This window comes from Pleurodeles waltl, chromosome 5 (assembly GCF_031143425.1).
Source record: "Pleurodeles waltl isolate 20211129_DDA chromosome 5, aPleWal1.hap1.20221129, whole genome shotgun sequence".
NCBI lineage: Eukaryota > Metazoa > Chordata > Amphibia > Caudata > Salamandridae > Pleurodeles > Pleurodeles waltl.
The window spans coordinates 989,619,575-989,644,930 of NC_090444.1; the positions used below are offsets into that span (position 1 = coordinate 989,619,575).

Here is a 25,356-nt window from a genome sequence, read left to right on the forward strand (position 1 = left end):
TCCTCCTGCGCCTCAACCAGGAAGATTTCATGTCTACACTAGACCTGAAAGACGCATACTTCCACATTCCCATCCACCCTGCCCACAGAAAATACCTGAGATTCACCGTAGCCGGCAGCCATTTTCAATTCCGTGTCCTTCCCTTCGGCCTAAAATAAGCTCCCAGAATATTTACCAAATGTCTAGCACCAATCGCAGCCTTCCTCAGAAGGAGGAAACACCAAATGTTTCCATATTTAGATGATTGGCTGATAAAAGCAAATACCTACGCAGGAGCGCGCAGATCAACAAGAAGGTGTGTTTCCTTACTAACCAATCTCAGACTCACCATCAACTGGGAGATGTCCACACCTCTACGAGCAGCAGTATCACCTTTCTAGGGGCAAACCTGAACACGCAATCCACCATGGCATGTCCCAAATTAGACAGGCAACAAAGGTTACTAACACTAACAAGATCTATACAAAAAAGAAGCTGTTTCTGTCTGTCTGTTCAAGTTTCTGTTGGGCATGATGTCATCATGCATACCTCTAGTTCCTCTATGCCGAATAAAGATGCGCCCGTTACAGCAGCAACTAAATCGTCAATGGCTCCAGGTTTCAGGAAGCTTCGAGGATCAGATACACATTAACCCAGCAATACTCAGGGCATTGACATGGTGGTCTCTAGGGCATCATCTATCAATAGGCCTTTCGTTCCTACAACAGCCGGCTCTGTGGACCATCACTACGGATGCATCTCTGGAAGGCTGGGGAGCCGTGCTACAGGATCTTCAAGTAAGTGGCAAGGTGCCACCACAACTGACAATGATGCATATCAATTGGCTAGAGCTCAGAGCAGTGTACCTCGCTCTACAGGCTTTTCTCCCGAAAATCTCAGGATCGCAGGTGATAACAAGAACAGACAACACCACAACGATGCATTACCTCAACAAACAAGGAGGCACAAGATCTCTCACTCTCTCCAGAGAAGCCCATTTGCCGGGGATAGAGAACAAGACAGCGGAAGCACTCAGCACGCAGAAATCAAGCTGCCACGAGTGGGAGCTGGACCAGTCGATAGTGGACCACATCTTTTCACAGTGGGGAACACAAACAATAGACCTGTTTGCCAACAAACACAACGCCAAATGCCAGTTCTTCGGAAGTTGGCATCACCAAAAGGGATCTTGGGGGAATGCGTTTTCGATAGTCTGGTCAGACATCTTTGCTTACGCCTTTCCCCCAATTCCATTGATCCCAAGAGTCCTCACAAAGATGAAGGCAGAGCCGTGTACTCTGATATTGATAGCTCCGTATTGGCCACGTCAACACTGGTTTTTGGAACTTCTTCTACTGTCAATCAAGCCTCACATTCCGCTGAAGCCGTTTCCACAATTGTTAACAATGAGCAATGGGCAGGTATGGCACCCGGATCCGCAGTCGATGCGTTTGTCAGCATGGCTCCTGGGCACAGGGAGTTCGCACATCCGAATATTCCACAGGAGTGTAGGGATATCTTGTCCAAAGCTAGAGCAGATAGCACTAATAAGGCTTATTCTTGCAAATGGAAACGATTTTGTGTCTGGTGTCATCAGCGGCAGGTTGATCCACTATCTTCACCGCCAGAGGAAATATTGCCGTACTTATTGCAGTTAGCGCAAGCAGGCCTGGCACATTCTTTCATTAAAGTACATCTAGCGGCAATAGCAGCATACAGACGTTCGGATGCTTCACCCTCACTCTATTCCTCTCGTCTGATCAAGAAGTTTTTGAAAGGGCTTTTCAGGGTCTTCCCTCCATTCAGACCGCCACCTCCTCTGTGGAACCTAAATATCGTCTTAGCGCAACTGATGAAGCATCCGTTTGAGCCAATCCATTGTGCCTCTCTCAAATTCCTTTCGTGGAAGGTTGCTCTATTAGTGGCTCTCACATCGGCCAGACGTGTCAGCAAAATGCAGGCCCTCTCTATTCAAGGGCCGTTCTTGCAGTTTAAACGAGACAGACTGCTGATGCGTACTAATCCGCATTTCATCCCAAAGGTTTCTTCAGACTTTCACATCAATGAGCCTTTAGTCTTCAAATCCTTTTTTCCTCATCCTTCTACTCTGACGAAGAGGGCATTACACTCCTTAGACATTAAAAGATGTGTTCAATTCTATTTGGACAGAACGAAATCTTTTCAGCGCTCTAATCAGCTATTCGTAGCATACAGTGCACCTAGAAAACGCCAACCACTCTCCAAGCAGAGTATTTCCAGATGGATCGCCTCAGCCATTCGATTCTGCCATCAAGCAGCGGGTAAAACCTCTGCAGTCATCTGTACCTGCTCACTCCACGAGGGAAGTCTCTTCGTCAGCAGCGCTGTTCGCTGGAGTTTCCCTACAAGACATTTGTAGGGCAGCAACATGGTAGAGCTGTCATACATTCACAAGGCACTACTGCTTGGAATCTCTATCTTAGGGAGAGGTAGCAGTGGGTCAAGCAGTTCTCAGGAATCTCTTCAGGTGAAGGTGAGCCATCTCTTGTCCGTCCCTCCATCCTAGAACAGGTATGCACATTGTTTATATCCCTTATGTGTGGTTACAGGAAAAAAAAAAAAGAAGAGAAGAGGTTAAAAAAAAAAAGAGAAGTGGATATATTTAATGATAGTATTCACATACCATATATTCTTTGAAGTATTACTTGTTGTATATAGATATGTTTATATATATATATGTTTATAGTTATATAGATTTCTATACATGTATATATTTATGTTTTATATATGCACATGTTTTGTATCATGTGGTTATAATGGTACAATGTGCATAACTACTGCTCTCTACTCTGATTCAAGCATGTGAATCTATGAAAGTTCCAATACTGGAGTAAGAAAATAAGTTACTTACCTGTAACTGTAGTTCTCCAGTATTGGAAGCTTTCATAGATTCACATGCGACCCACCCACCTCCCCAGAGAAGCTCACTTAACCTTTGTTTCTCTCTCTCTCCTTTTTTCCTACCTTTGACGCACTTATGCCTGGAAAATCTGAGCTGCTGGAGCTTCTCTCAGGAGGATTCTAGAGGGTGGTGCCGCCTGATTGGTGGATACTCAAGTTTGGTCCTTTTCCTAAAATGACTCTGATAGACTGTTAAAGTGAAGAGGCCTAGGGCCTTTTTTTGTTAATATCTTTTAACACTACTTGTGTAATTTATACCGGGGGCTTCCATCTCCACGACGGGGAATGATTCAAGCATGTGAATCTATGAAAGATTCTAATACTGGAGAACTACAGTTACAGGTAACTTATTTTCTTATCCTCCCGACTTACGTAAACATGATCTGGATTTCTGATTTTCAGGAATTAGAGTATATGGAGATGGGTACTGTTTCTGGTGCTCATTTTCACCCACGCTAGTAGAGCACAATTGTGGAAGCTTGTGATTGGCATGTGCAGTGACCAGTCTTTGAATGCAATCCACTCGCATTCTCAAGCAGTTGTCAGCCATGGCCCTTGAGGAAAATGTACTGCTTTTTTTTTAAGCTTGCAGAAAGGGTCCGCTTTAAGGTTATGTCCTGGCTTTTTAATTGATATATTAATAGGTTAGAGTTAAACTTGAAGAGTGGACTCCAGGATTCACCAAAATTAGGTAGTGGGCAGTCCAATTATTAACTTATGCAGACAAACACTGTGTTAACATTTGTATCCGTGTAAATGGTATTTCTGTAGCGTCAACCTGGCCAAAAGGCAGCCAGGCATTGTTCGAGATCAAAATCAAGCTTAAAGTCAACAAGTGTTAGGAGAGGTAGCTAGCTTGTGGATGGTTATTGCATTTTGATGTGGTGATCCTTAGATGTGAATCTTCAACTATTTGCTGTACTGGTGCAGCTTTGGCACAGTCCTGATGTACATGGGGATGCTTTTCTAAAACCTGTGCGTAGAGGGAAAATGCCTGCAACTTTTTTCTTATTCTTTTTCCGCCTGTTCTAGAGTCTCAGGTGGTGTCCTGGCTGCAGGTGTGCTGAGAACCACCTGAGATGGTGAGCTTTACTGCAAGATCAGCAGGGGTCCTGTTTGGAATGACTTTGTACATGATGTAGCTGGAAGAAGATGGGGGTCATCAAGGGACGCCAATGGAGTTCCAATATGATGGGGGTGAGGTGATCACGTTTCTTCAGGCTCTGGTTGAGATGTGGCGTCTAGGATACTCCTATGTGGTGCCAGTTTGGAGTCTGGGAGGACAGTGAGTAGGGCATTACCACATTCTGATGCAATTGTATAGGGACTTGAACAGCAGCTCTGAAGTCTCTTTCTGGAAGAAGCAGTTTGTCTTTCTTTAGAAGAGCATACTGGTACCAGGCCGTCTTTGTGTTTTCTGACAATGTGTTCCTTGAGGAGAGTTTGCTGTCCAGGGTGAGACACTTTTGTACTGCATCTTGTTTGTTTTTCTTAGCAAATAATAAGAATCCTGCCTTGTTTGGAAAAAGCTTTGGGGATGCACTCCATATCCAGGTTTACATGATGTGCAGGCAGTGTTTGAGGCGTTGGATGTTTAAAGCGGAGAAGACTTTCATTATGTAATGTATTCACTAGCCAATGATGCAGTCACTAAACAAATTATGTGGTTTGAAAAGGACTGTTTATGAACATTTAATGGGTTTTCTGCTAAGTTATATAACATCAATTTGCATGATCTCTTCTAAAAGATTGGAGATGTGTTGGTAATATTGCTTGAATCGTTTAACTTTTTCAGCTGTTTACTTGGCAGGCTTCTGTTTTTAGTACTGCCTACTTCAGTAACTTTGCTCAACTAAAAATCAATCTTCATGTCATTCTTTGCCTTTCCAGAAGCTAAATTAATTTACATATTGAGAGTCTTGACATTTTAAGATTCAGATTACTAATACTCATAATAATTGTTGACTCTTTTTTTAACTTGATGTTTACCCAATTTCTTTAGAGCTGTGCAGTCCTCGGAATTGGTAGGAAGTGTCTGGACAAAGGAAGACAAAGAGTCTAACTCCCCAAATCTTCTCAAAATGATAAGACACACCACAAATCTCACCTTATGGCTTGAAAAGTAAGTTTAAAGTGGTATGATAATCATTTTACATGCAGTATATTTTGTGCTGCTATTTTTCATTTACGTATGTAGATAAAACATATCCTTTTAGGACAGGTGTCTCTAACCAGTCCATCACGAGTTACTAGTAGCTCCCAGACCCATTCAGAGTAGCTCACAGCTTGAAGTTCATTTTTAAATAAACACAAGGCCACATTCTTCATTTAAAGTTAAGGGAAGGCTGCTTTTATTTTTCATTAATTAACCAGACTGCAGATAGCAGGGCCTGATAAGGAGTGTTGTGGGAGTTAGATTTATGACCCAGGTCACAGAGGTGAAGAATTGAAGCACGAAGGTATTTAACTCTTAAATAAAAGTCCTTGTCAACTCAGTATTGGAAGTGAGAAAAAAATGTTTCGTAATTCTTGTAAATCTGAGAACATGAAAATGAAAAGTTACCTTACATTTAATTTAACTTTTCATTTTAATTTTCTCAGATTAGTTTTTCAAAGTGTTGCATTTTCAAATAGCAGGACACTTTCTCCCAAAGGCCATTAGAACACTGTGGAATGTGAGAATGTTAAAGTGCAGAAAAATGTCCCACGTTATGAACATTTTTGCACTTTAACTTTCTCCCATATGGCCAAAGGTGTGCCCTGTTCCACAAGTACATACAACACCAGCTCTCAGTTACCCATACACAGATATCCCATTCATTTGCACACATGTTCATACATCCCCAAAGACCACGCTCTCACTGACACACGTGGCAGCCCTGTCATAGTGCCCCTAGTCGAAGAATTTTGTTCAAACCATAGCATCTGGCTCTATCAACATTAGGCTTAAAGTAAAGGAAGTTTTCCGTGGAGGTGTCCGGTAATAATGCACAAGTTGTTTAGCCTTCGGTAGCTCAGGATGATTTTCACTGACCAGAAGTAGCTCTTGCTTACAGAAAAGGTTGGAGATCCCTGCTTTAGGATGACTACAGCACCAGCATAGAATAGAATAGAATAGACATTCCCTTGTATCCAAGCTCGCATTTCACTGCTACATATATTTTCTCCCAACCTCCGTTCCTTATTGAATGGTTGATTTTCATAACCTTATTGATTCTTCTCTAACAGCCTAGGCCTGATTCTTCTGCAATTTCCTTCACACCTCCTCAATCTTTTTTTACCTCCCCTTCAGAACTAAATAATTCTGCTCACCTTAGTCACTGCCTGTCAGAGTTTGGTACAAGTTCAGACTTTCCTGCATATTGTGTACCAGGAAATGACTTGGATTACTCCCCTGCTCCTCCTGAAAAAGGCATTCCATTCACCACGCAACTACCCACATTGTGACACACCTCCAAAACCATCCTTAACTCCAATAACCTTTGCTCCTTAAGATTGAAAATTCAGTTTATTAATTGGTTAATACCCTCACATGCTTTGTTGTGCTCCACGCTCTCTACAAATGAGGTAGAACATGGCTCTGGGTCCACGAAAACATAATTTACCTCTCTCAAGAGCTGTACTGTGTAAAATTGATTATTCAACTCACTGTTAAACCCATCTTCCCCTTCTCCTCAAACAAGCATGCTTGATAATTTCTCCATGTTTTTTTTTTTTGCAAACACAAACTCACAAAATCTGTCCTGCAATTGTTATTGATTAACATTGTGCACTCCTTAAAGGTGCATCTGATAGAGAGTTCTAGCTGCAGATTCCTTACCTTTGAATTCTTCCCAAGAGTCATAATGGATATAGAAGAGTTTTGTGAGTAGTACCCCTGCGCGCTGTTGGGTGGCATTGATCGGCTCTACGACCATCAGCGCTGTCCGCTCCAGAAATCACATTGCTGTTCGTATATAGGTGCCACCGTGGCGTGATGGTGGCCAAGCGCTCGACTCTTCCCAAGTCGAGCGGTAGGTCCCGGGATCTGTCGTGGAGTCTTCCATCATCGTCGTCCCACTCCAAGTCCTCGGGACGATTAGGTAAGTCGAGGTGCAAAAAGAAGTCCAAGAAGTCGAAGCGTTCTTAGACTTCGTACCTGTCGGCTTACAAGACGAGGCATCATCCATGCTCTAGGACTCGTTTTGCGACATCTGTCTGAGCTGACACCGCTCCTCCCCGAGTGTCCTGGGAGCTGGAGCAACCCCTGTCCAATTCTGTGAGTTTTATGAGGCTGCGCGCCTCATCTTTAGGCTGCCCGGCACTGCTGGTGTGCCTTCAGGCCCTGGGGATTCGGAACGGGCCCCTTCGGGTCTTGCACCAGCAACTTCGGCCTTGGCACTGAGGGGGACCCAGGGATCCAATCTGGACCGGCGGTGGTCATACCACCTCAACCTTCCCCCACGCCGGTCCCAACACAGATGTTCCTGGCTCTGTCCGCACCCATAGGCGGCGCCATCCCCGTTATGATCCCTGACCCTAACATGAAGCTGGATGGGTGTGGTACGATGCCGTTAGGAGCCTCACCTCCCAGATCAGATCCTAAGCCCATTTTCTATGGGGTTAGGCTTCGGGAATATTGGCTTTTGAAGGTGGGCTCGTCCTAGGCTGTTGTCTCCCACCTCCAGACTACAGCAGACCTGCATTTGCTAGGGTTCACTATACATATGCTGAAGTCACACCAGGCTCTCTTTTAAATGTTTCCTGCCGTCGGAGCTGTTCTGGATACAGTGCAGTTTAGGGCTTATTGTCCCAAGCGGCGAGTCCGGGATAGTCAGGCAATGATACCAATGTTTCAGCCTCTATCTGTGAATGACATTGAAACTGCTGGGCCTCTTGGCCTCCTGCATCCTGCTGGTGACACATGCCAGATGGCATATACAGGCTCTGCAGTGGGACCTGAAGTTCCAGTGGGCACAGCATGAAGGGAATCTCTCCGACAAGGTCCAGATCTCGGACGGAACTGTGAAAGAACTGCAGTGGTGGTTAACGAACCGCAATTGGGTGTGGCAGATCCCTCTCCCTACCAGATCTGCAAGTAGTGACAGATGGGTCACTACTGGAACGGGACAGCCATCTGGGAGAGGGGAGATCATAGGCATCTGGTCTCCAGTGGAAACAGGACTCCAATCAGCCTGTTGGAGCTCCATGCGATCCAGCTGGCATTGAAAGCCTTTCTTCGCTCTATCAATTGAAATATGGTGCAGGTGTTCACGGACAACAGCACTGCCATGTGGTACTGCAACTAAGTGTGTGGGCTCGTGGGCCCTTCGTCATGAGGCTCCGCGCCATCTAGTGAGATCTCGAAACACCATAGGGGAGGAACTTGACCGAAAATGCCTAGTGGATCACAAATGGTGTCTTCATCCAGAGGTGGCGCAAGGTCTCTTTCAGCAGTGTGGAGAGCCTTAGTTAGATCTGTTTGCCTCCGCATAAAATGCACAATGTCAGCAATCTTGTTTGTTGGAGTTTCCAAGGCTGCAATCACTCAGGCGCGCACGCTCTTTTCTCTCTTTCTCTCTCTCTTTCCCTCTCTCTTTCCCTCTCTCTCTTTCTCTTTCTTTCTCTCTTTTTCGCTCTCTCTCTTTCGCTCTCTCTTTTGCTCTCTCTTGGAACTCAGCCCTCCTGTACACCTTTCTGCCAAAACCACTTCTGCCTAGAGTTATCAAGAACCACCGGGCCCAAGTAATCCATGTGGCTTTGGACTAGGCACGGGAGAGTCTTGTATCCTGAGCTGCTGAGCATGTCCATTGGTCCTCCAATCAGACTGCCCTTTCCGGAGGATCTTCTGTTGCAGCAGCAGGGGAGGTTTCTGAACCCAAACCTGTCCACTCTCCGTGTTCTTGCATGGAGATTGAGCGGCCACAGTTGACAGCCTTTGATTTTACTCCCTAAGTCTGTAACGTTCAGTTTTGTGTCTTTACCCCAGAAAAGGGAGTCAAGGGCATTCAGGCTATGATCCTGATCTTTCAGCTGTGATCTTGGATTCCAGTGAGGTACACTCTGAGGCTGCTGAGCCTGATGGCCTCCTGCTGGTCAAGCACACCAGGTGCCACATGAGAGCTCTGCAATGGGATCTTCAGTCTCAGTGGGCCCAAGATCAAGGGGACCTCTCTGACCATGTCCGTCTTTCAGAAGAGGCTGCAAAAGCTATGCAGTGATTGTTGCCAGACCGCGGTCAGGTCAGCGGCAGACCCCTCTACATTTCCCATCCTGAGCTGACCGTGGTGGCCCATATATCACTTCTGTGTTGGGATGGCCATCTGGGAGTGGTGGCGATCAGAGGTCTTGGGTCTCTGGGAGGAAGCCCAGCTCCATATCACCCTTCTGAAGCTGGGAGCCATCTACTTGGTGTTGAAAGCCTTCCTAGGCTGGTACAGTTCCTTATGGACCACACTACTGCCAAGTGGTACTGCAACAAACAGGGTGGGTTGGGCCAGAACCCTGTGCTAGGAGGTCCTGCACCTCTGGAAATGGCTGGACCATCAAGGAATTTTCATAGTGATGAACCACCTGGCAGCTTTTTTAATTGCCATTGCAGATTAGCTCAGCCATCTGCATCTAGCAGACCACCAGTGGCAGTTATAACAAGAAGTGGCGCAAGGTCTCTTTCGCAAATGGTGAGAACCTTCACTTGATGTGTTTGACACCCCTGAGAATGTGCAATGCCAGCACGTCTGCATGTTGGAATTTCCAAGGTCTCACTCGGAAACAAGTTCTGAATCGAGTGGAACTCAACTCCTGTATGCCTTTCTGCCAGTACCACTCCTGCCCCAAGTTCTCAAGAAAATCAGGACCGACCAGACCCTTGTCATCCTTGTGGCCCTGTATTGGGCATGAAAAGTATGGTTTCCCAAACTCCTCGGTTTGAGCATCTATGCTCTGGTCAGGCCTCCCCACTGGGAGGTTCTGCTGTTGGAGCAGTGGGCACAGTTCTATACCAGGGCCTTCTTATTCTCCATTTTCTTTCTTGGAGATTGAAAGGTAACAGCTGTATACCTTCAGTCTTCCTCCAAAAGTAGTTAATGTCATCTTGACAGCCAGGTGTTTCAACTATGAACACAGAATGCGCCTGTTGTTGGGACAGGATTGTGGCTTAGTGCAGCACATGGCAGATAGACACCTTTTAGGCAAAGTTACCTGATGTTTTCTGGTTTGTTTTGTCTCTCATTCTGCAATACATTACTCTGGGCACTCTTGAAGTGTACCTCTTGGCTCTTTTGGCCCCTTTACTGTTGCAAGACCAGTCTTCATTATTTCGGTCGTCACTGTTATTCTCTTTTTGAAAGGATTACATTTGTTTCTGCCCTCCCCTTCTGTTGTGGCACAGCGGGGCCTTAATTTCGTCCTCACATATCTGATGTGCAGTTGCTGTGAGCCTCTTCACAGCTGTTCCTTGCGGCTTCACACCCTCAAGCCGGTATTGTTTGTCATCTTAGCATGGATGTGGCATGTGAGTGATGTTCAGGCTCTCTCCGTCAGCCCACAGTACACCTCCTTCATCCCAGACAAAGTGATTATACAGACACTAGCATCCTTCTTGCCTAAAGTTGAGACATCATTCCACGCCGATCAAAATCTCACCTGCCCAGTGTTCTGTGCTCCACCTCACTGGAGGAGGAAAGCCTCCACCATTTGGACTGTAGGAGAGTGCTCAGCTTTTATGTTGATCATACCAAAGAATCCGGGTGGATGATGAGCTCTTTGTGGGGTTTGCAAGAACAGAAAAAAATGACAGGTTGTGCAGAAGAGAACCATCTCTCCCTGGATTGTGCTTTGCATTAAGATCTGCTACGCACTAGCCAAAAAGCAGCCGCTTAAAGGACTGTGTCTTGATTATACGAGTGCGATAGCTGCTACTGGTCTGTTGCCAGGTGTAAACCCTGTCCTGGACATTTGACAGGCAGCTACATAAGCATTCCGACGCACTATTGTCTTGCTAGTCAGGTTCACCAAGAGCGGACTTTGCCTGCAGCATGTTGTGGTTGGAGTCCATTCTCAGACCCAACTCTCTGCACTACTATGGCATCTATTCAAAAGGTAAGGAATCTACTGCAACAAGTCTGTATCGGAAGAACAAGTTACTTAATTTGATAAAGCTCTTTCTCGTAGAGACACTATCTAGCTGTAGATTGCCGCCCCCCAACCCTTCAATCTTTCCCATTTTGTGATTGGAATCTAACCATTAATCAGATCCCACGTCTAAGAAATCTGCACACTGATCACATCTAATTTGCTGTGTGGGTTCTGTGTCGGGGGCGTGAACAGCTTTGAAAGCAACTGATGTCATCCTGCAGAAATGACCGGTATGTAGACTCCGTATATCAATTCCGTAGTGTAATGGTGTTGGTGCAGAGCGACAGGGTGCAGTCTACCAGTGCACAGTGGTACTGCTGAAACGTTTTCAAAGCCAGTCCTGACACCTATAGAATATTCAAAAGGTGAGGAAACTGCAGCTAGAGTCTACCTGAAAGAGCATTACAGATGGTAAGTAAGTTTTTCGTCTCTGTCTATGGAAATATCAAATCTGATTGCTAAAATAGTGGAATAAAATCAGATTACTATCTGGCCACATGGGTTATGAAATCACACTGTACCAGGGCCCAGTAGGAACACTTCTAGGCTACTGATCAGTCTTCAAAATCCACAAAAGACTTTCACACATCCATAAGGTGATTCTGTTTCCCAGATAATCCTTCACGATGTCAGCTCCATCATCTGAACTCTATGGCTATCTTCCTTCATCCTTTTCCAATAAAAATTGCCATGCTAATGACTTGCTTTGTTACTATTACTATTTAGTCTTCATAGCCTTGCAGTTCATCTCCTATTCATTTCAATGCATGCCTTATCTACAACTCTGTGCAAATCTATGCCTCATGCACAGGGCCCTAGGTCTTGCTAACTGTTGCTTACTGTCAACCTGTTCAATCTAGTAATGAAGATAGGGCATTCAAACTTTATACTTCTAGTTCTCTCTCTCTCTCTCTCTCTCTCTCTCTCTCTCTCTCTCTCTCTCTCTCTCTCTCTCTCTCTCTCTCTCTCTCTCTCTCTCTCTCTCTCTCTCTCTCTCTCCACCTCTCCACCTCTCCAGCTGAGAATGGTAAAATGACTCCTTTAAGTTTGGAAGGTTCTCAAAGACACACCTCTTCACCCTGTCATGTGGGTAATAATATATTTTCCATGACAACCCACTTCTGATGTATCTAGTCGCCTGCCTTGTCAGGCATGCATTCTCTCTCTTTGGATGAGGGGGCCCATCAGTGACATTATAACAGAGGAGACCACCGCTTGTCTAACAGTGATTAGAACTTCAATGAAGCTAGACTTGAGAGCAGTAGTGGCACATGGACCATTTAGGAATCTGACTTAAATTTATTAAAGATCAGCTTACTTGATTTTGAATAAATAGGCTGAAATGAAAAATTCCTTGCGATTAGACTGACCATGCGACAAGGAAAGATTTGATCATGTAATATAGTTGTGATTGTTTATCAACTTTTGGTAGACCTCTGATAAATCATAATGTAGTGAATAACATGGGTGAATCAAAGAAGCAACACGTCTTTACACCTTACATTTCCTAATTTCATTCTATTCCAATAAGCAAAAGCAATTTCATTTTTGTTTCAATAATTTTTTATTAAAAGTATTATGTACATTTGTTTTTCCCTCTGATTGGATCCTTCTATTTCATGTTCAGAATGAGCCTTTCAATCATGTGATTTTACCATCTCCAGGTCCCTTTTACTACTGGGTGAGGTTTGCTCCAAGAAACGTTACATTTATTTAAGAAGGGCCAGATGATTAACATTTGCTCTTCAGATGCCATTTTTACATTGCTATTAGAGATATGGACAGTGTTTTATGCTAACTTCCATCACACTATTAATCCCTTTCTCGGAAATATTGCATTTCTAGTTTGTCCATTATTGATGCAGACATATCCACTTTTTCTACTGCCAGACCGACGTGGCAGGCTAGAAAATTGTTGCCACCCTTTCTACATACTGTAGACTAGATTGCACAATTCTTGCCTTATGCTAATCTGTGCTCATAGGGGGGTTACAAGTGAGCTCTATATTTGACTAAAGTCAGTAAATACATATTTGACCACAGTCCAGAAAAAGCAGAGAATGATGCTTCATATTCTGACATAGATTAATAAAACGGCAGTCTTTTTTTTAAACATATTTTATTAGTTTTTCATTACATATCAAGCAATTGCGTTATACACAGAAGTTCCCACAGGAACCTATTGGGCTGAATAGCATACATGTGAACAATTATCGTAAAACTTGTGGGCAGTCTTTAAAGAGATATCCCCACAAGCGAACTCACTCCAAAGGGCCAACACAAATGAAAAAGTACAGAACTGCAGGCACCCAGCTTCTGACTCTGTAAGGGGTGTCCGAAGGCAAGTGCTTTTGCAAGGCACATAATAGCATCAAATTAGCTCCTGGTGTGCACTGATCTATTGATTTCTTAAATTCTTCACTATTGACCTTTTTTTTTTTCAACCTGCCATATTTATGGTGTGCTTGTCTGCTAGCCGTACACAAGTTATCCTGCACACATACCTTCTCTCTCTGTCATGCACACACGCCGCTTCACACATTCACACTCTCCGTTTCACACATTCACACACTCCGTTTCACACATTCACACACTCCGTTTCACACATTCACACTCTCCGTTTCACACATTCACACTCTCCGTTTGAAGTAATTATGTTGTCTCTGCTGCCAAAAGTCTCTTTGCGAGTGATAGGTGGATGATAATGTTCAAAAGAGTTTGCTTTCCATGTGCTTCTAGGCTTACACATGAGCGGTGTAAGGGAATGCAAAGGTTCCTTATCCAGAAGGTCAAGCATTGTCATCATCTTTATTGATGAGCTGATTTGCAGTAAGTGTGCGGATGGGTGAATACGAACGAGGGGAAGAAGACTAGAGTGTTCGCTTCTCTTCACTTGCTTTTTGTGGTGTGTGCATACATGGCTGTATTTCTGCGTGTTTGTTGATCCGAGTCTGGCTCTGATGTACATTTTTTGGAAGACCGGCTAGTCTGGCAAGTGTTTTTTAACATTGTTTTTTTATAGTTCTACAACTTAGGAATTTTTTGTACATTGTTGAAATAGGAAATGGCTGACACGTGTTGCATATTCAGGTATTTTTTTCTTTTCCTCATTTAGGTGTATTGTTGAAACAGAAAACCTTGATGAACGGGTTATTGTAGTGAGTCGTATAATTGAAATACTTCAGGTATTTCAAGAGCTGAACAACTTTAATGGTGTGCTGGAGATTGTCAGTGCTATGAACTCCTCCCCTATTTATAGACTGGACAACACTTTTGAGGTAGGTTAAAAATCAGCTGTGTTTAGCTCTATGAAATTATTACTTCAAATGCATTATTGCATCATTTATTGTGTTTTTTTTCCTGTTTTTCTTCCTGATTTCATATAACAGTTTTGAGTTATGGTTGAGCTCTTTTATTTGAACCTGTTTAAAGTAATCTCTTCTTCCAGAAATGAGAAAAACAATTCAAATAATGAAATTCATTCTAACACACTTAAAAACAGACACAGCTGTAGATGCTTAGACCAGATGTATATTTTTGACAAACATAGTTTTATATATACAGAGCCTGATCTGTCAAACAAAACAGTGCTCTGACTGGCAGCACAGTGAATAGTGAAAGCCAGTGTACGCAAACAAAGTGAATAAATTAAAACAATATAAATATATACAAAATGTACAAAGAAAAGAAGTTCAAGTCCATGAACGGAACTTCATATTAGTTATGCAAAGAAACCCATAAGTCATTTAAATGTCCAATTTAGATCAACTGGGGTTTGACCATATGTAAGTCGAGGTTTCGATCCCAAATGGAATAAATTGTCAGGGGTCTTCATCAGGACAAAATTATAACAGAAGTCACTTACAGGCAAAGTAAATAAACCAGAATCCGACTCTAACAAGCCTCTACAACTAACGAATGAGCCACAACAACAATGCATGTTTTACCGGACGAGAACCAATCTCAGTCACAATAATAGAGGTCCCTCAAAGTCTTGATGAATATATGATGTGTCTACAGAAAAGAGAGTGCGTAAGATCCCATACAATTACTTGTCATGGGGAAAAAAACCTGCAGAGAATGATAGAAGAAGAGAACCGAGAAGAGGATGCAAAACGTACCACCAGTAGAATCACAAAGTTGGGAGCCTGGTAAAAAGAGGGTCAACTCCCATGAAAAGGAGAGTAGGTAAACCAACTTATCCACATGCACTCAAGAATCCAACAAAATGTTAGGATATCACAGTCATTAGAATGTGGATGCACACTCAATCCGACTCAGGAAATAAACTTGTGGAACGTGCAATATATATGTGCAATCACCAGAGATACGAGTGCTTTCAATAAAAAGAGCATTCAAATGGCATGCAAACTTTCATATGCATAAATCACACAAACCCATGTAGGTAAAAATCCCTCTTTAATGGTATTGGGAACTGAGGGAAGGCCAATGCATGCTGAAAAAAAGAGCTGGTAAAAGTGAATGAACAGAAACATGACTCGGAGTTGGCAAGTACAGGAACAAAAATGATCCATAAAAAAAGGAAACTAGTGTACGAAGATCTAGAGAAAACATAAAATCTTTTTACAACTACTGGTAATGTATATAACTCACAATCCCAGCTCTGAAAAAGAGGGTCTCAAAAAATGATGTGTAGCCGGTGCCTCAAGCAAAAGGGTTAAGAATAAAGGCCATGGTAGTTAGTAGTCTGAGTGTAATAAAAAGATGGCCAATATGGTACAAAAAGGAGAGCCCTTATGGGGCGGGAAGGCCATCATGACTGGAGATGAATGTACGCAGAGGTGCAAATAGGGCAGCAAAGAGAGGCGTATGGGAGAGGCAAATGTTTAGTATAACAAAGCCCCTGTCTAGAAGCCATGAAGAAGCACTAACAGGGCCTTGGAATGTGGCTTCCTTATTGAACTGAAACACTCTTTTCTCAATGTCCCTTGTCCCAGGAGCCTGGTAATACATACTCTACCCAAAAAATACAAAAATGTTCATAATCCCCTGAACGGTACAATTTTTTCTAAAACCTTCAGCGTCACTGACTAGGTCATATGTGCAAGAGAGAATGGACTTTAACAAGCAGATCCAAGAGAAGTCATTTGATTTCTCAACCCAAATGCTAACTACCATGGATTTTCAGGCTTTATACATGCACATCCCGCCAAAAGGAAGCCCTACGGGTGATCACCAAAGTCCTTGACACCCGTAAAAGGACCCACTGGGTGCCGACCTCCTTTCTTTTCAGTCTTACCAAAACTGCCCTTGAAAAGAACTATTTCAAATTCTTAGATACCTACTATTACCAGAGAAAGGTAGTAGTGATGGGAACAGGATTCACCCCTGACCTACCAAAACTTCACATGGATGATTTAGATCTAGCAAACCTTTACATGGATGATTTTGAGAACAGATGTTTATTTAACAGTACCAACCTTTAGATAGCGAACAGCATTCAATGGTATTGCTATACTGATGATGTGTTCCTGGTGTGGGAAGGCTCGGACCTACCATTTGAAAATGTTTACACACTCGTTCCCCTGATATCCAATTCACTTCAACACTGTACAGGAAAGATATCTTTTTTTTTTACTTGACTGTTATTTCCAGTAACTTTGTTTCTGTAAACCTCCTTATACAGAAAATCCATAGAGAGAAATTCTATCTTGATGTACTCCAGTCATCACCCCGGAGGTCTCCAGGACAATCTACCTTATGGTCAGTTTCCGAGGGTGAGAATAAATTGCTGCAAAAAAGATTATTTCAGGGAATCTGATTCCCTTATTTCTTGTCTTGAGGATAGGGGGTATTCCACCAGATCAGTTGGAAGGGCCAGGAAAAGAGGTTGGTATGCGCACATGGATTACCTTCTATCTCCCCGGATTCTAGACACTTCAGATCATCGTATTGTTTTTGTGAGTACCTACAACACTGACACTAATTTCATATGCAGTATGGTTTTCCAACATTGGCATACAGTAAGGGACATTATCCAACACAGGGATCCCACCCAGTGCTCCTTTAAGAGGGGTCCCAATATGAGGGACAAGTTGGTCAGAGCTGCGCTACCAGCTGGTACTACTTCTACCATCTATTCACAATGAGGCCTTCCACCCGAAGTAGGGCATTTCAGGTGTCGTCATTGTCTTGCTTGTTAAATGTGCATTCAAACAAAAACTTTAATTCATGCAAATGCATCCTATACGTTGAATACATTTTCCAGCTGTAATACAAGACATGTGGTCTATGCTATCTGGTGCCCTTGTGAAAAGATTTACGTTGGTCAAACAACCCAAAAAGTAAAGATGCGCATCTTGCAACACAGGAGTCATATTAATTGCGAAACCACTGGGGCACCCTTGGTGAATCATTACATCGAACAGGAACGTGCTGCCAATGTGATCCGCTGACAAGTTGTGTAAGTTTTGAAACAAGATGCAAGAGGTGGGGAAATCACAAGAAAAGACTGCTGGAGATGGAATTTCACTAGATGCATCAGGTGAAATCAATGGAAAATGGACTCAACAACCAGGATGAATGGAACCAACTTGTCAACTATATTTATTGATTACACTTTTACATTCTTCCTGTTATGCTTTTTTGTGGGTTCCCCTGGGTCCTAGTCTGCCCTTGAGTCTCTTTTTGATCTTTTCAATGCACTACACTTGCTATTTTGCATCCTTCATGATTCAATATAGTGGGGCTTCCTATGTCATTTCCTCTTATCCGAATGTTTGTGCACGCTAATTGCTAACCTAGTTTCTCATGAGGTTTGGGAAAGTGTGTACTTTAAGCTCCTCTTGATTAGCCCCTCCCACTACCTTGCCAAGAGTGGTCTAGCTCCTCTCTGAGGGTAAGGCCATCACGTAACTCCTTATGAGGACTCACTTTCCCCTGACCAACAGAGCTTGGGCTTAGAGTTGGCATCCTGCTGATGTTGTTTTGACTCTTGGTTTCTTTTTTCATCACATTTATGGACCACGTGCACTTTGAGCCCCGTACACACTCGTTGACATGAGTCCGGTGCACGCTTATGGGTGAGGCGTTTAGTAAGCCCTTTGTCCCGAGCCCCTACATGGCTTCTAGACATGGACTTTGTGGTACGGGACAGTTGCCTTTCTGATACACCTCTCTTTGCTGCCCTATTTGTACCTCTGCATACATGCACCCCCAGTCATGATGGCCTTCCCGCCCCACAAGGGCCCTCGTTTTTTTTTTGTTTTTTTTTACCATATTGGAAATCCTTTTATTTTACCGGGCCCACACTGGGGGTCTCATTGTGACTACTGACTCCTATGGCCTTTACTTTTAGTCCTTTTGCTTGAGGTGCCAGCTACACATCATTTTTTGAGTCACTTTCTCAGAGCCGGGATCAGGAGTTCTAATCATTACCAATAGTTGAATAAAGATTTTACACTTTCCGTAGATCTTCGTGTGTGTGTTTGTCAAAAATATACATCTGGTCTAAGCATCTACAGCTGTGTATTTGCTATGCTTTACAAATTTATGATGGTATCTTACTAATAATTTGTTTGAGTGAATCCCATACCATTATGAATACTTTCACTTGATGATTTTCCTGGCAGAACACATTTTATTTTTTTGATTGCATTACCCTTGTTCTCTGGATTACAGGGTACCCCCTTTATTTAAGGGTATACGTAAAAACAGAGCAGCTGAACATTGTTGTGATTTCTCTGATATGTTACAACTTATTTGCTGTGTATTTGTATCTGTAGGTTTGGGTGTGTATCCTCAATGAAATGCACATTAAGGAGTGTGTTATGGTGTTTATAGTTGATGCTGGAGTTAATGGTTTTTGTGACTAATCATAGAGGGTTTTAGGTTTGATTTCATAACTAGAATTCCACTAGTGGTGTAAATTTATAATGTAATGCCATAGGCTTTTTTAAAACATAATGTTATAGTATGTAAAGACAAATTCTGACCTGATTCCAAAAATAAAGCTTATGCGCCTCAAATTTCCTGTTCCGTTGTCATTTCCACAGCAGATTAAGGCTTTTAAGGAGGAAATACTACAGTTATTTTGCACAATTCAAGGTCCCTCTGGTGCGCCTTTAGACCACATGGACCTACCGTGGCATCAATTTGGACTTCCAGTGGTGGACCCCCCTTGGTCACCTTGGTGGCGTCTGACCCATTTCAGCATTAGCCTTGCCACAATTAGGGTTCGGTATCACATCAACACCTTTGATGAAGGCTCCTCTGGTAGTGCCCCGCCCATCCTTGGCCTCTGTTCCATAGTGTAAGGAAATGCCTCCTTGGCATGGTTGCCCCCTGACTTTTTGCCTTTGCTGATGCTATGTTTACAATTGAAAGTGTGCTGAGGCCTGCTAACCAGGCCCCAGCACCAGTGTTCTTTCCCTAACCTGTACTTTTGTATCCACAATTGACAGACCCTGGCATCCAGATAAGTCCCTTGTAACTGGTACTTCTAGTACCAAGGGCCCTGATGCCAAGGAAGGTCTCTAAGGGCTGCAGCATGTCTTATGCCACCCTGGAGACCTCTCACTCAGCACAGACACACTGCTTGCCAGCTTGTGTGTGCTAGTGAGGACAAAACGAGTAAGTCGACATGGCACTCCCCTCAGGGTGCCATGCCAGCCTCTCACTGCCTATGCAGTATAGGTAAGACACCCCTCTAGCAGGCCTTACAGCCCTAAGGCAGGGTGCACTATACCATAGGTGAGGGTACCAGTGCATGAGCATGGTACCCCTACAGTGTCTAAACAAAACCTTAGACATTGTAAGTGCAGGGTAGCCATAAGAGTATATGGTCTGGGAGTCTGTCAAACACGAACTCCACAGCACCATAATGGCTACACTGAAAACTGGGAAGTTTGGTATCAAACTTCTCAGCACAATAAATGCACACTGATGCCAGTGTACATTTTATTGTAAAATACACCACAGAGGGCACCTTAGAGGTGCCCCCTGAAACTTAACCGACTGTCTGTGTAGGCTGACTAGTTCCAGCAGCCTGCCACACCAGAGACATGTTGCTGGCCCCATGGGGAGAGTGCCTTTGTCACTCTGAGGCCAGTAACAAAGCCTGCACTGGGTGGAGATGCTAACACCTCCCCCAGGCAGGAGCTGTGACACCTGGCGGTGAGCCTCAAAGGCTCACCCCTTTGTCACAGCCCAGCAGGGCACTCCAGCTTAGTGGAGTTGCCCGCCCCCTCCGGCCACGGCCCCCACTTTTGGCGGCAAGGCTGGAGGGAACAAAGAAAGCAACAAGGAGGAGTCACTGGCCAGTCAGGACAGCCCCTAAGGTGTCCTGAGCTGAGGTGACTCTAACTTTTAGAAATCCTCCATCTTGCAGATGGAGGATTCCCCCAATAGGGTTAGGATTGTGACCCCCTCCCCTTGGGAGGAGGCACAAAGAGGGTGTACCCACCCTCAGGGCTAGTAGCCATTGGCTACTAACCCCCCAGACCTAAACACGCCCTTAAATTTAGTATTTAAGGGCTACCCTGAACCCTAGAAAATTAGATTCCTGCAACTACAAGAAGAAGGACTGCCTAGCTGAAAAACCCCTGCAGAGGAAGACCAGAAGACGACAACTGCCTTGGCTCCAGAAACTCACCGGCCTGTCTCCTGCCTTCCAAAGATCCTGCTCCAGCGACGCCTTCCAAAGGGACCAGCGACCTCGACATCCTCTGAGGACTGCCCCTGCTTCGAAAAGACAAGAAACTCCCGAGGACAGCGGACCTGCTCCAAGAAAAGCTGCAACTTTGTTTCCAGCAGCTTTAAAGAACCCTGCAAGCTCCCCGCAAGAAGCGTGAGACTTGCAACACTGCACCCGGCGACCCCGACTCGGCTGGTGGCGATCCAACACCTCAGGAGGGACCCCAGGACTACTCTAAGACTGTGAGTACCAAAACCTGTCCCCCCTGAGCCCCCACAGCGCCGCCTGCAGAGGGAATCCCGAGGCTTCCCCTGACCGCGACTCTTTGAATCCTAAGTCCCGACACCTGGGAGAGACCCTGCACCCGCAGCCCCCAGGACCTGAAGGACCAGACTTTCACTGGAGGAGTGACCCCCAGGAGTCCCTCTCCCTTGATCAAGTGGAGGTTTCCCCGAGGAACCCCCCCCCTTGCCTGCCTGCAGCGCTGAAGAGATCCCTAGATCTCCCATTGACTTCCATTACAAACCCGACGCTTGTTTCTACACTGCACCCGGCCGCCCCCGCGCTGCTGAGGGTGAAATTTCTGTGTGGGCTTGTGTCCCCCCCCGGTGCCCTACAAAACCCCCCTGGTCTGCCCTCCGAAGACGCGGGTACTTACCTGCAAGCAGACCGGAACCGGGGCACCCCCTTCTCTCCACTCTAGCCTATGTGTTTTGGGCACCACTTTGAACTCTGCACCTGACCGGCCCTGAGCTGCTGGTGTGGTGACTTTGGGGTGGCTCTGAACCCCCAACGGTGGGCTACCTTGGACCAAGAACTAAGCCCTGTAAGTGTCTTACTTACCTGGTTAACCTAACAATTACTTACCTCCCCTAGGAACTGTGAAAATTGCACTGTGTCCACTTTTAAAACAGCTATTTGTGAATAACTTGAAAAGTATACATGCAATTTTGATGATTTGAAGTTCCTAAAGTACTTACCTGCAATACCTTTCGAATGAGATATTACATGTAGAATTTGAACCTGTGGTTCTTAAAATAAACTAAGAAAAGATATTTTTCTATATAAAAACCTATTGGCTGGATTTGTCTCTGAGTGTGTGTACCTCATTTATTGTCTATGTGTATGTACAACAAATGCTTAACACTACTCCTTGGATAAGCCTACTGCTCGACCACACTACCACAAAATAGAGCATTAGTATTATCTCTTTTTGCCACTATCTTACCTCTAAGGGGAACCCTTGGACTCTGTGCATGCTATTCCTTACTTTGAAATAGCACATACAGAGCCAACTTCCTACACATAGTCATCAGATCTGGACTCTACTTTGATTCCAGTGTCAGATCAGGCCAACTTCAGCCAGCTCTTGACGTAGATCAGTCTAAAAAATAACTAAAGCTTTATGGCTCTGAACGGTGCCCCAACTGTTCCCTTGCCTCAACAGCAGAACTGTTGGAGGTTGGAAGCAATTTTCTTTTCTGACTGATGAGGTCCAGGGTCTCCAGCAGAATCCACACAACAAAGATGACAAGGAAGAAGCTGGCAAATTAATCCCCTCCCCTTATATCGATTCAGAATGCCAATTTTCGGGGCACTTCATCTGAAATGGAATTGGATTCACCCTTTCGTCCCTCTGCTGAAGAGAATTCATAATTTGCGGTGGTTATTCACAAGGCCATGCAAGTGTTTTGGATTTCATTTGTCCACGTTTGGGGCCACGGTTTATCTTACTGACTGAAATTTTGTAATCTGGTCCATCTTCTACTGAATCCTTACTACTATTTGAGAAAGCCCTAGCTGAGGCTCTAATAGCTAACTGATCTAAAACTTGTTATGCACCTCACGTTAGTTGCACAATTACTTTGCACAACAGGCCTGTTCCCAGGAGCCCATCCTTACCAATGCAACACCCACTTCCATACAGTATTGTCATTTTTCCATCGTGAACATAGCAATGCTTTCCAGATAGTGAATCCAATAAGATTGACACTATTAGCAAGTGTCATTTTTCTTTCAACCACTTAGGCCCTGCGTTCATCAAATACTGTGTGCCTCTTGGACCGTAACACACTCTGGGTCATGGCAAACAAGATCTTACCCATTTTCCCCAAGGACTTTCAGGCCTTCTTTTCTCAAGCCATCAACAAGAGGGATTTGGTCAAATATCAGTCTGGATATTACAAAATGTCAGCCTTGCCATGGGCTCCAACATTGATGTCACATTACATTATTGGATGGATGCTACTCTTGCTCCCTGCAGACGTACAGTGTCATTGATGGATTTGCCATTTGACAAACCTGGCTTTTCAGAGTGAAGGCAAAATCGGCTCTGCATTGCTTTAAGGATAGTGGGGCTGCAGTCTTCTTCTTGAAATGACACCCATCAGTTCCACTAACAGTACCAGAGCTTTAGGGGTACTCACCGTGCTTCATCTAACATAGGCAGCCTGTCTAGCAGCCAGTCAAGCTTTTTCGTAGCTACAGAGGGATAAGTGGTGACAGAAGACATAGCCCTGTATAATGTGATAGGAAGGTTGCAGAAAAAGCTGCAGAAGTGTAAACATTCAGCCATGTGATAGCATTCCCATAGTCCCTAATCTTCACAGATAATAATCTGTACATGAAAAGGAGAATTTTTGCTCAAAAGAAATGTTAACCCACTGGAACCCTTTGTAAATCCAGAGTTAATTGCTTAAACTCATATGTGCAGAGAAAGGGTTCCTTGAAGCCAAACAGGTGAGTTTCCTGGAGGAGTAGTATGTTATGTAAATTATGTTTGACAGGCTTAAGGGATACTGTCTCTTTGTCCTATCATAAAGACCATGGATTTTGCAGAACAGGTTGTAGAGATGACATCCTACCTCTGTATTAGTACTGCATAGGTATTACCCTAAATTTGTTTTAGATGATCATGAAATGAGTTTGATTTCCATGATCACTTTCTTTAACACGTCACTGCTGTCCAGATCAGCTGCACTACTTAAGTGAGTCAGAATACACATAAAATATATCCAAACATCCCCATATGACCATTGAACTACCATAGTTCTGGTTATCACAACAACAGCAGCAGCACTTACTACCACTATCACTTAGGTGTATTCAAACACACATTCATAGCATATTTTGTCGTATTGCAAATTTTCACTTTATTTTTAGCATACCACACCATGACTCTGTCATCTTAATGAAAAATAGGCCAAAGAACGAGTCTGGTATCTTCCACAAGAAATTGAGGTTCATTTGCACGTGGTGTAGTTTGTGAGCATTTGTTTAAAAAAAAAAGTGTTTTCGAAGGCTCATTCATGATAAGATGTGCTGTATTGACATACAGAGTGCTTTCCCTTATCCCAGTGTTTCCAAAACTGTGGGTGGCAACCCACTGGTGGGTTGCGAGCCAATTTTTAATGGGTCGCAAAAGTCCAAGCAATAAATGAAAATACCTTAAAATCCCATATTTAGCTATTCACATTTGCTAGCCTTCAAAGACAGTGGACAAAATGTCAGGCTGTCTTCTGCTTATTTTTAGGTCTCGACTGCGACAGCAAATGCACTTTTGTATGCAAGACATATTGTATACAACAAGGGGCTTACAGCCGGCCCATTGCATACGTTTGTTGGCTTTGTCACTCTTATTCGCTGCCTTTTAATTAGCCAGCGCATGCTGGCTTCACTTCCTCTTCTTTCGGCAGGAGCATATGGACCAAGCACTGATTGCTTCAGCTTGATTACTGTCCTTTTGCTGATCGCACTGACACTAAATCACTGCTTTTATTTATTTTTTCTTCACAGTCGTCTTTGCTGAAGCTCTTACCATTTATAGCTATGTTTTACTATGTTACATGCATGTGAAAAAAAAGCCCTTTTTCCTTTTAAATAGCTCTTTATTGTGACAACAGCTGTTAACTGCTTTTGTTGTGGCAACAAATGTCACAGAAGAAGGATGCTCCCAAATATTCCTGTTTGCTTCTCAATTGCCAAATGTCATTTTGTTTTGTTTTTTCATGCATTGGGGCATTAACTGGTTTGCTCAGAATCACAGGAGTGTTGAGCTGAGACCTAACAAACTTTGGAAAAGCCGTAGGTCTCACCGTTGAGACTATTGACTGCCGTTGCCTTTTGTTCATGATGTACAGCTGTACAGCACGGGCATTTCTGACTTTAATGATTTGTAGCATCACGGCTACTGTGCAGCATGGCTAAAAATCATTTTTTTAAAAAGGACTATGATGCATCCACCGCTAATGCACTTAAAAGAAATGCACATTAGCCCTGGCTGCTTCTTTTCTAAATTAGTTTTAGCCCCCTTGTATAGACGCATGACTACAAAGTGAGACCTATAGACTTTGCCAAAGCTTGTTGTCTCAAGGGGACTGGTGTTTTTAAACTCCTCTAACTTTCCAGTCAGAGAAAGAAAAGTCAAGTGAATTATATGACAGTCTTGCCGTGGTACTTGAAGTGTGAAAGGAAAGGCTGTATGATGTAATTTTTGTATAAAACCCAACAAAATGACAATACCTGTAAATGAACTATAAACATTCAGAAGTTAGCAAAGCAAAAATGAAGCACTTTTTGGTAATTCTGAACTGTGAAGGAAATAAGTAATTTATTAGGCTCAGACCAAATCAAGACACTTTATTTGGTGATGTACAAATAATAAATAT

The 25,356-nt window shown here is 43.8% G+C and overlaps 1 protein-coding gene across 1 annotated transcript in view; it reads left to right on the forward strand.

Moving 5' to 3' along the window:
* SOS1 (SOS Ras/Rac guanine nucleotide exchange factor 1) overlaps positions 1-25,356 on the forward strand; it is a 453,501-nt gene that overhangs the window by 207,280 nt on the left and 220,865 nt on the right. The window contains exons 15-16 of the mRNA XM_069235148.1: positions 4,922-5,041; positions 14,150-14,312. Coding sequence (XP_069091249.1) covers positions 4,922-5,041; positions 14,150-14,312 — 283 coding nt within the window. The remainder of the gene's footprint in view (positions 1-4,921; positions 5,042-14,149; positions 14,313-25,356) is intronic.